The following is a 12,516-nucleotide window of genomic DNA, read 5'->3' on the forward strand; positions in this document are numbered from 1 at the left end:
CTGCCTGACACCGTCTCAGAAGCTGTGCCATGATGGTGTCACCTCTTGGGGCACTGTTTAGGCCTTTTCATTAGGCCCAACACAGTTCTTACATGGGCCCAACTGGCCACTAATTGGGTTGGCCCAATTCCAATCCCAATTATGTGCTAACTATGAATTCTAAGATATTTCCTAAGCTAAATAAGTCTGTAAGTCTTGGTTTCTTCCGGTGAGCTTCCACGATCTCCAGGCAATGTTCCAATGGACTTTCGGCAAGCTCCTGGACTTCACGACGATCTTCTTGGCAAATTCTGACAAGCTTCTTCCGGCAAGCTTCTAGACTTCTCGGTTGGTTCTTACAGAACTTTCGACGAACTCTCTAACTCCCAACGAAACCACGTCCTTGACTCCGGGACTTTATTTTACTTTATGCCTTGCTATCGTAATTAATCATGCACATATAAAAATACACTTCGATCTAGACAATTATTACTGAGCTTGAAGCATCTTGTCCGGCATGTCGCTGGTCCATCGATGCTTCGTCCGATTCTTTGACGCATCATCCTCTCTTGTGGCCTATTGCCCAATCGGCTAGTTGACTCCGTAACTCTGATATCCTTAGTGCAATATCCGCTCTTCTTGGCCCGATGCCCAAATCTATGGTCCGAAGCCTTCTATCGATACGTCGATCGATCTTGTGGCTTGACGTATAATCTTCTAACATTTTTTCCTCTAGCCTAACATGATTCTTCCTGCTTTAATTGTCTCATCCTGATTGAAGCAACCTATATCACTAAAAATATAGATCAAATCATAAATACTTATCAATTGGTTTCATCATCAAAATACAAGATTCAACAATCTCCCCTTTTTTTATGATGACAACCAATTGATAACGGAGTTAACCTTAACTCCCCTATCAATATGTCATATTGATAGAACCTTGAATTCAAGCAAAATTCAAGTCGTTGCAAATTTCATCATGAATATTTGCAACACGTCATCATGCATAACATGATCATACTTCTCCCCCTTTGCTATCAACAAAAAGGAGAAATTCCAACTATCAAGTGTCCGTGATATAAGTTCAAACCATTGCATAAAAAATATAATATTAAGTTTTATCATCATACAATTTGTAAGCTAGAAAATTTAGCAAGTGTTACATCATGCAAGCTATCAAGTTTTAGATATGCAAGGTAGTAAGATAGCAAATTTACAATATACAAGCTAGCAAAAATTTCGAAAGCAAATGCAAGATAGCTTTCTTGTTGAAGTGTGTATGCTAGTGATTCTTGCTTCCTATTGCAATGTGCAAGTTGCAAGTTTTGCTTCTTGAGTTTGGCCAGATAGTTATGTTCAAGATAGCAAGCTCTTTTTTCTCTTTTGAGAAGTGTCAATTTTACTTCCTTTGGAAAGTGCAAGCTAGCAAAATTTTACAAAATTTTAGAACATGCAAGCTAGCTATTTTTGCTTACTTTGCAAAGTGCAAGCTAGCAAAATTTTACAAAATTTTAGAACATGCAAGCTAGCTATTTTTACTTCCTTTTGCAATGTGTAAGTTGCAAGTTTTGCATCTTGAGCTAGTAACTTTTCTCCCCCTTTGTCATTGTCAAAAAGAAGGAAAAAATATAATATTGTAATTCTTTTCTCTTTACAATAATTTTCAAATCATGACAAAGGTAAAGAATTCATTCTTATTTCAAAATGCCATAATTGAGATAAACTTTGAATTTAAATCAAAGCAATATCAATCATCATATGCAATACATCACATACATCATCATAATAAAAAGCATAAGTATTGCATGCATCATTCCAAATCATAAATATTTCACGTCATGATGGTATCAATTTGTCAAATTACATCCTACCATGCATGATCATAACTTTTTCTCCTTTTATCATTGTAAACAAGAAAGAATAAGCGAAGAACATAATAGTGTAAAATATTTCAATCATTTCAAGGCATTCGTGTCATAAATACAAAGAAATCATGTCATCAAAGATAAGACTACTTAAATACCAAAAGACATGATTCATATAGTTAATCTCTTCTTTAAATAAAATACCAAGAAGAATCGTAGGAGAACGATTAACGAAAAATCTTAATTCATAATAAATCTTAATTTGTAAATATCAAGGAATCCAGATCATAATTTGGATAAAAATTTATTCAAATTTAAAACATCAAAATCATTTTCAAAGTCCAAGAGATTCATAAAAATGATACAAATAGATTCATCAAAATCAATAAGATAGAGAAATATAATTTTCAAGAAAAATATTTTCCTCTTTTTAGTTGTTTCAATTCATATGATTTTATTTCATTTATGCCAAATAAAAATATGTATCATGTTTAAAACCGAAAGTGCAAGATTTATTACGACGAAGATCAATAAGGCATAAATCACCCAAAAATCATCATTACTTCAAATCATCATTTATAATTTCAAAAGATAAATTTATTAAGCATGATCATTATGCATCATTACATTATTTCATCAAGCATGGTTTCATAAAGTGTTTTCAATAATACAAAAATCATTAAGATACACATTATTATTAAAACATCTAGCATGATTTAAGTCTAACGTTTTGTTCCTTTATCATAACACATGTAATTTTCATGACTATTTTCAAAATTACTAGATAAGCATGTTTCCTAATTTTTTACATTTTCATTCATTAAACATGTAATTTTTTAAAAAATAAATAAATTTTCTAAATTAAAAATAACTCATGAAAAGCATCATGTAATTTCGAAATAAACTAAGGGCATTTTGACTATCTCATCGTCGAAAGCCGTTAAGGCATAGTTTATCACCTCGCCTTCGTTGATTTTCTCCTCGTCTTTGGAGAAGCTCGTTTCATCCCAAAGTGCTTTCTTCTTCTTCAATTTGTTTTTATTTTTTTATTCTTGTTTTAAGTACTTTTTAAATTTTATTGTGAGAAGTTCAAGTTCATCATCACTTGAGATTTTGCTCGAGTGGTCTTCTTTTTTTCGATGTGCCAAATCCTTCCTATCCTTTGGAAGGTGGTTATCAAGTTCCTCATGTTCAATATATGTCAAAAAAACTCATTTCATAGGCCTTTAAAGACCCTATTAGTTCTTCGGGTGGAAAATAGTTCAAATCCTTGGCCTCTTATATGGCTGTTACTTTAGAGTCCCGAGTTTTAGAAAGTGAGCGTAAAATTTTGTTGATAAGTTCAAAATTCGAAAAACATTTACCAAGAGCTTTTAAACCATTGACGACATCCGTAAAACGGGTATACATGTCAACAATGGTTTCGTTATGCTTCATTCGAAAAAGTTCAAAATCATACAATAAAAGATTGACTTTAGACTCTTTAACTCTATTTGTGTCGTGTGATTTCGATAATGTGCCCAATATCGAAAGTCATTTCGCACAAAGAAACCCGATTGAATTCGTTTTTGTCTAAGGCACAAAATAAAGCATTCATAGTTCTTGCATTTAAAAAAAAAGCCTTCTTCTCCAAGTCATTCGAATGGTTCATTAGAAGAGAAGACCATTGAAATTTATTTTTGATAATATTCCATAAATCGAGATTCAACGAAAGCAAGAAAACTCTCATTCGAGTTTTCCAATATGTGAAGTCCGTCCTATTAAAAAAGGGAGAACGAATGAGATAGTGATCCTCTTGAAAGCCGAAAAGAGCCATTTCTCGTTGGGTGTTAAACCAAATGAGAAAATGAGGCTCTGATACTAACTGTTAGGAAAAGAGTCGGCACTAAGAGGGGGGGTGAATTAGTACAGCGGTAAAAATGTCGGTTTCGGAAAATCCTTTCGTATGATAAAAACCAAACTTAGAAGATAACTTGAAATCTCGTGTTCATAAATGTATTGAAGGCAGTAAGCAAGTAAAATTGTTTGTAGTAAAGTAAATTGCTCAAGACGAAATGCAAACCAGATTTTAGAGTGGTTCGGTCGTCGTGACCTACATCCACTTTACTGATTCCTCTTCCGTCGAGGCCACTGGTATCCACTATCGATCTTTCTTTAATAGGCGAAGATCAACCTTTTTCTTACACCCCTCTTTTCCTTTTCACAAGTTTAGGAGACAACCTTTAAAAGTACTCACTCCTCCTAAATAGAATTCTAAACTTAGACTAGAGGAGGGGATTTCTTAAGTGATTACAACAGCGTTTCTTCACTTTTAAACTCTCTGTGCTTATCGATCTTAACCAGGGATGAGATGGGTATTTATAGGCCTCAAGTTGATTCAAACTTGGAGCCTAAAAATATCTCATCCCAGGTTTCCTGGGTTCGGGCGGTACCACCACCTGTGCTGGACGGTACCACCGCCCACCCTGTTAGGGGTGGTTCCACCGCCCAGATTGGTGGTACCACCGCCTGACATAGTCTCGGAGACTGTGCCACGACGGTGTCACCTCTTGGGGCATTGTTTGGGCCTATTAATTGGGCCCAACACAATTCTTACATGGGTCCAACTGGCCCATAATTGGGTTGGCCCAATTCCAATCCCAATTATGTGCTAACTACGAATTCTAAGATATTTCCTAAGCTAAACAAATCCGTAAGTCTTGGTTTCTTCCAACGATCTTTCGGCGATCTCCCGGCAATATTCCAACGGACTTCCGGCAAGCTCCTCGACTTCACGATGATCTTCTTGGAGAATTCTGACGAGCTTCTTCCGGCAAGCTCCTAGACTTCTCGGCTGATTCCTGCAGAACTTCCGACAAACGTCTGGACTTTCGACGAACTCTCGAACTCCCAACAAAATTGCATCCTTGACTCTGAGACTTCATTTTGCTTTATGCCTTGTTATCGTAGTTAATCCTGCACATGTAAAAACATACTTCGATCTAGACAATTATTACTAAGCTTGAATCATGTTGTCTGGCATGTCATTGGTCCATCGACACTTCGTCTAATTCTTTGGCGTATTGTCCTCTCTTGTGGCCTATTGCCCAATTGGCCAGTTGACTTTGTAACTCCGATATCCTTGGCGCAATATCCGCTCTTCTTGGCTCGATGCCCAAATCTATGGCTCGAAGCCTTCTATCGATATGTTGACCGATCCTCCGGCTCGATGTCCAATCTTCTGACATGTTTTCCTCCGGCCCAACATGATTCTTCCTGCTTTAATTGTCTCATCCTGATCGAAGCATCCTGCATCATTAAAAACGTAGATCAAATCATAAACACTTATCAATTGGTTTTATAATCAAAATATGAGATTCAACAACATGTACCCTGGAGCTGGCGAGTGACATCCAGAAGCTCCTGAGCTCGTCATCAGCGCAGGAGAGGCTACATGCATACGATGCCCTACTAGGCAACAGTAGCTTAGTGCTACTACTAGTGGTCGCTTCTACGACTAAGCCTCCTCTCACCATTGATTGAGGTCTTATTTTTTAAAAAAAAACTTAAATTATACGTGTCATTATATTAATGATTTATTGTTCGTCAAATGTCATATAAGCATACTCTAACGACTGATAACTCAAACTTGACGAGAGAGGTTTATATACTATGTTTTTGAAAATGTATGGGTTATTTTAGACACGAGTAAACCATAAGGGTTTAAGAGGTCCATGGCCAAAATCATATGTGAATCAGCATACTACGTAAGTAGACTCTAACATTTGTTAACTCAAATTTGATTGGAGGGGCTTATATGTTATATTTTTTAAAATATAGATGTTATTTTAGACATTAGTAAACCATAATGACGTCTATAATCAAAATCATAGAGGTTAAAATGGACCTTAATCCTATATTATATATGGTTCTACTCTAATTACTATTTCTCTCATCTATAAAAGAAAATTTCTCTTGGGAACAAAACATTAGTTATTAAAATTATAGGTCTACTATTAATCTTGTAGTCTTTAATCAATCGCTTATAACAATATAATTCTTCTTATAAATCGACATTGTGGTAGATTTTGGATTCGACAATAAATTTTTGTACGTATAATAAACATAGCTATTGTCTCAAAATCCGATACGTACCCCTCTCATTGGGCTTGCGACGACGAGAACGAGGGGGAGCTCATGATTCTCCTCAATCGAATCAATAATGCCATACTCCTTCAGGGATCTCTAGATACTAACCAGTCACAAGGACAAAGCTCAGGTGATGGCGGCACCGGCGTTGCCTTGGGGCGCATTCTAGGAAGAAAGCGACGATAGAGACGATGCCTAGTTGAAGATCGAGGAGAGTTTGAGCTGTTGGGTCTGCGGGGAAGACTCGGAGATCAGCGCAGAGGCCCGAGAGATGCCCTGCAAGCATAAATTCCATGTCGGGTGTAGCTCGTGCCCGGTTTTTCTGCAGGTTTCAGATGCCTACAGAGGAACCAAAGAGCGGTAGTACAGCAGCAGTGGTGAAGGGGTGGGAGTGCTGATGGCAGCAAGTATCCTATTATATATCCTGCAAAAATGACTTTCTTGATAAAGATTTTAATAATTTATCGTAAGATGTTTTAAGTCCCAATCTCATCTTCATTATTTCTCTCAAAAAAAATTAATAATAAAAACTTCTTTTTCATTGAGATATATCTTAAATGGACAAACAATAAGAGAGGGGAATTAATGGAATGGTTAGACATTGGCTGATTCATTGCAACACATTTAGATAGAATAATAAAGCCCTCCGTTTGACATTAGTTTCTACAACACAATGACTAAATGCAAAATTTTAGATCGTAATAAAAGAGCTGAAATTTATATAGCAGCTTTAAGCATGTCAATCACATTCAGCAACACACTAAGAGAGTAATTATTAACCGATAAAAGAGTAGTGTGAAATCTTTTAAATGCACACAAGAGAAGAATGTTACAATTTTCCAGCATATTCTCAGGAAGAATGTTGGATAGTGAACTATTACTGGTTTAATCAACAACTATTATTTCCTCCATTGAGACATGTCAACCTTTAGATCTCATAGTAAGTTATATACTTACCTTCAATATCATGCCTAGTGATACCTAGTTTTCCTATTTGAAAGAGGAAGACAATGTCCAATATGAACGCACACATAGATTTACATGATTTTTTAGTACATGTTTCTGCCACGGAAAGTATTATACTGAAGCAGAATAAGTTGCGAGGAGGAGATAAATTGCAGATAACCAGAAATTAATTAGCAGAATTTAAGTGAGAAGAGAAAACAAGTCATATGCTTTAACTCCTAAAATCAAGCAGCAATAGACATATTCACTGGAGACAGCCATGACAGCACAAAAGAAAGTAATGGCCATGAGAAATAGATTTAATGTTGTCAATTCCTAGTCTGAACCTTACTGTAGTCAAGAAGAAAAGAGGAAAGGCAAAAGTGAACCAAAGGAAAAAAATAAAAATCAACTAGCAAAAGCAGATATGAGCATGATAGACGGGTAGAGGAAACGATTCTGGGAACTCATAAGATTACCTGTCATTATAGAGAAACCTCATGTGTAAGCCATTAAAATTAAAGAACGGGCTTAACAAATTATATGGCTGTCATTACACCAACAAGACAAAAATATAACAAGATGTCAAAATAGAAGACCTTCCAAAACAAAAACAAAAAAATTAATAACTTCTCCTTAATGTGTATGTGAACTCCAAATCATATTTTAATAAGAAAAATAACCCATAATTTTAATAAGAAATCATATTCAAAAGGTGAAAACCACAAAATTAAAATAGGAGACTTAGTAGTTTGCAAAACTGACCCACGATAGGATTTAGATGCTACAATAAAATTGCAGCCAAGAAAATTTTCCAGCCATCGTAACATAATCACTGAACCGTTAAGATCTTAATTACGGACGCAGCTCCAACTCGATGCAATACCACAACTGATTCTCCAGATTTGCATAGGCCTGTGGCTTTCACATGCTGAAGAGCAAAATCGATAGCTTCATCAGTGGCCTCGGTGTCTGAAGACTTTGCAGTTGCACAGCTCAATACCGGAATCAATCCTCTGAATATAAGGCTGTGCCTCGCGGGAGCCTCGTCACTGCAGAACCAGTCGAACGAGTCTGTCTTCAACTCCGGAACCACCACTGAAATTATTGGCATTGCGGGCCTGTATTTTGCTACTAGTTTTGCAGTGCTTCCTCCTCTGGTCAGAACCAATATGAGAGATGCCTTAGCAGAGTTGGCAGTTCGCACAGCTGATGATGCAAGACTCTCTATTGGGCTCATAGGAACTGGTGCTGCTGCTATGATTCCTTTAAAAACAGCCCCATAATCCAAATAGGACTCTGCTTCCAAGCAGATCTTAGCCATTGTTTGAACTGCTAGATCAGGGTAAGCACCTGCAGCTGTTTCACCACTCAGCATCACACAGTCAGTGCCATCAAGAACTGCATTAGCAACATCGGTTGCTTCTGCTCGAGTGGGACGAGGAGATTTGATCATCGATTCCAACATTTGAGTTGCTGTAACAACAGGTTTTCCTTTAATATTGCACTTGAAAATCATTACCTTTTGCGCATAAAATATCTTTTCAATAGGAATTTCCATTCCCAAATCACCCCGTGCAACCATGAAAGCATCTGAATTTGCAAGAATATCATCAAAGTTAGCCACCCCTTCTTGATTCTCAACCTGCAAGTTAACTACAGTTAAAATAAGGCTTTGAACTCTACAAAAACATAGATGAATTTAGACACGTCAAGAGACCTTGGACATCAGCATGATTGACTTGGCATGTTCTCCAAGAACTTTTCTGACCTCCACAAGATCAGAACCTTTGCGTACAAACGACAGAGCTATCATGTCGATTTTGTTTGGGACACCCCATTTCAGGATATCCTCCTCGTCCTTCTCTGTTAGCGTAGGAAGATCGACAATAACACCTGGAAGGTTGACATTTTTTCTCTCACCAAGGATTGAAGAATTCTCACAGCGACAGCGAACCAGCCCTGACTCCTTATCACAAGAAAGCACCGTAAATGTAATAGTCCCATCAGCACATAAAATGACACTGCCTGGCTTCAAATCCTCTGCTATCTTTTTGTAGCTCATGGATATCATGTCTTCATTACCATTTATGCTGTAATCAGTAGTGATAGTGATTTCTTGACCCTTTTTTAGATGGACAGGCTTGCCATCTTTCAAAAACCCAGTCCGGATCTCTGGACCCTGTGAATGCCACAAAAGATGTCAAGACAATAATTCAATTTCACATTTGCACAAGGATTGAATGTATAATAAACAAACAAGATTTCATGTACAGATCATTAACAAATGATGGAGTCTTTGTAAGCTATTTCATGGAACACACTCAAATTGGTTCCTAATTGCATTACAAAAGAAAGTTAATACATAGATTCTTGACAAGTAGAGATTTGCTCAATAAACTACACTTTCCTGTTTCACATCAGTTTGACAAATTCTATTTCATTAAGTCACCAAAGTTCTCGTTTCCGTTGCTGTCAATTTCTATCTATTTCACATAAAGCCGTACTCAAGCATCCCAACTTATGTAACCCAGAGTCACAGACAATGCTGCTTAAATTAGTCATTCTTAAGACAAGAAAGCCACAAAAAAGATGTAGGTTATGGTCCCTAAGATGCTTAGAGCGGTAAAGTACATGTTTTTCCTATCTTAATCTACATGCTGAAATATGACATCTGTAAGAACCACAGCATGACTTAGCAAGAGAAAAAAAAAAATCTGAATTAGGTGCAAATATCAACTTTAATAAGATCAAAGAAAGTTCTAAAATTTGTCATGTGTTAGAACATGAAAATAATAGCAAGGGAGGATAATAGCATAAATCAGTTCCTTTCTGCATGTATTTACAACCAATATACAAGTCACTAAGTCAGATGACGAACCCTAATCTTATGATAAGATTGCTCATTGCAATGAAGTTACAAGGATCGAGTTATTAAGATAGCCTCTCCTTTTACCAGGGCAGGGACAGACATATTGTCCCTCTTCAAACCACATGTTAGTGGAAGCTTCAAGCACTGGGCTGCCATTTTTAGACAGGTGATTATTACTTGAACTTAATTGCTTTGATCTAGTTGGAAAAGAAAAGATCGTCTATACAGAAATATAGATGCACGATAGATGTACATAGGATGCCTCATTGTCCCTTCTTTCATTAGCTTCAGCATAAAAAATGCCCGCAAACTATAGCTGAAGTATGAATATATAATCAATGCCGAAAGTGCAGCAGAAATTAATACGTCACAGATAAAGACACGAGTTCAAAATGAATAAATAGCTCGAAAAATCATCAGAAGATATGATCTAAATATATCAATATTCAATCAAAATTAATCCATTTGGTCTCAAATTCTTGATCGTTGATCAAAAGACCAACCATAGATAAACCTTAGACATCCATTAAGAACCAGATGAATCAACTTCATGCCAGAATTAGTGACTGCACTAGCACGAAGTATAAGAGGCACACGTGAGCTACAGCTGAACTTTGACCAATTTAATATGTTAGGTTGGCATCAAAGAAAAAACAGCAATTCTTCAATAAACATTTATCATCACCGGATAATAGAAATGATGAACGAATTTTCAGTAATAGCAGATTGCAAGTGAGTGCAAACAGACCGGAACAAATATATAATTCACTTTATATTAAATAAAGAGAAAGAACGATCTGAGAAACTAAATATCAGAATGAATTGAAAATTGGAGGGCCATAATTCCGATCGAGAACCCAATATCAGATATGGTAAATGACTGTAACCCCAAAAGATGAGATCTTGACGTTATGATTCCATAACAAGCGTTCAAAATGCTTAAACGAGAAATCACGTTAAGAAAGTAAACGACAAAACACATCAAAAGTGATCACTCCCGTAAAGTGCCAAACGACAAGACGGGATCCCAAGAAAGACAAATCATGAGTAAAAAAAAAACAACCGACGAGGAGGGACCTTTGTGTCGAGCATGACGGCGCAGAGGATCCCGGTGTTCTCCATGGCGGTGCGGAGGTTGTCTAGGGTTTCCTGGTGGTAGGCGTGAGATCCGTGGGAGAAGTTGAACCTGGCGACGTTCATTCCCGCCCTCAGGAGCCGCTCGATCATCTCCACGGACCTCGACGCAGGGCCCAAGGTGCAAACGATCTTCGTCTTCGGTCTCCTCCTCGACACCTCCGCCATGTCGCACAAGGCCCTCTATCGATCGAAGCCTACGATCGAGGAGACGTTATGGGATCAACCCGGGGGGTGGGGAGGAAGGCGCAGTCTACGAACTGGAAAGAAACCGACGGCGAGGGGCAAAAGGCAGGAAAAGTTTGCGTTGCGGCTTCTCGTATTTAAAGGCAGGCACGCGTTATTCTTCTCCTGCGGAGAAGAATAAGTTCGTTGCGTGCTTCGCCCTGGTTGGCGTAGAAAGAGGAATGATGGGACGGGGAGAAAATTACTTGTTCTTTATTTTCAAAGAAAAAATAAAAAGATATGAATCAAATATCTTTTTTATAAAGGATAAATGATAAAGAGGAGAATTTTCTTATCAATGACGAAAACCCTTACCAACTAAAAAATATTTATGGATGAACATAAACCATAACCATGCTACTGTTTTAATTGTCAAAAATATATTGAGTATGATCTAGTACTTCATTAACTTGTAATTTATTTAGATGGACGAGGAAGCTAATTAATATTGGTTGTCTATTTTTTTTTTTTAACGAAAGGTAAATAATAAAAACAAGATTCAAAGTCCAAAATCTATGAAAAACATTCTTAACTAAGTTAGCTGACATCACTCGTAATTTTATAAGCGAATCAACAACTATAAGATACACAGTAGCACATGCATTTTTGTATTACAAGTCGACGATCGCGTACGTCAGTTTTCCTCCAAAGATAACGCGTTTCTCTTCGAGCAAGGCGTACTCTTTTGGAAGGCAACTGATGTCCGGTGACGTCCATATAATCCAAGACGTACTGCCGTGTATGTGAATCACAAAATGGAGCAGAAAGAAAATGCCTACGTGTCATGCGTCTAAGAATGTTAAAAACCCATAATATCATATCACGTTTATTGTAACATTATATCATAAGGTCAAGTGCATCCTCTCCTATGTTCAAATCTTATTATGCTTATAAAAATTTCCAATTAATTCAATGAATCCGAGGGAAGTGTGTAACATCTCATATCATTATATATGATTTATCGACTAAAGCTTTTTAGATGAAACGATATTGATAAAAAGAAAAAGAAAGAGAGAGAGAGAGAGAGAGAGAGAGAACCAAAACCTTCCAAAAAAGTTTTCTTCAAGGCTTGGACAGATGCTTCTTTTGAGGAGGAAGCTCTGCAGCCGACGAAGCTTATTCCAGGAATATGTCAGTAATCTAGGAAATAAATAGTGGAGGGCACAATTTAGTGGAGCATATGGTGGAGAACGAATGAACAAAGAGATGCAATGGGAATAAATGAAGCCATCTTTTCCTTATGGGTCGGTCACCCATGTGGATTGCTCCAAAGCATTAATCAAGAATAATAATGTCCTCGATGCTCCTAATGAGGTGTCGTAGCTCGATAGGGGTATTTTGATCTAACACGCTAAAACAGAGGTG

At 37.1% G+C, this 12,516-nt stretch overlaps 1 protein-coding gene across 1 annotated transcript; it reads right to left on the minus strand.

Annotated features, from left to right (window-relative positions):
- Window positions 1-7,535: 7,535 nt before the first annotated feature.
- On the minus strand, window positions 7,536-11,204 carry LOC135594897 (pyruvate kinase, cytosolic isozyme). The gene is made up of 3 exons (XM_065085405.1): window positions 10,870-11,204; window positions 8,641-9,102; window positions 7,536-8,565 (listed from the first exon to the last, which is right to left on the minus strand). The coding sequence occupies exons 1-3, from the start codon at window positions 11,092-11,094 to the stop codon at window positions 7,753-7,755; spliced, it is 1,500 nt and encodes a 499-aa protein (XP_064941477.1). The 5' UTR covers window positions 11,095-11,204; the 3' UTR covers window positions 7,536-7,752.
- Between the last annotated feature and the right edge of the window lie 1,312 nt (window positions 11,205-12,516).

Source organism: Musa acuminata, chromosome BXJ1-10 (assembly GCF_036884655.1).
Source record: "Musa acuminata AAA Group cultivar baxijiao chromosome BXJ1-10, Cavendish_Baxijiao_AAA, whole genome shotgun sequence".
NCBI lineage: Eukaryota > Viridiplantae > Streptophyta > Magnoliopsida > Zingiberales > Musaceae > Musa > Musa acuminata.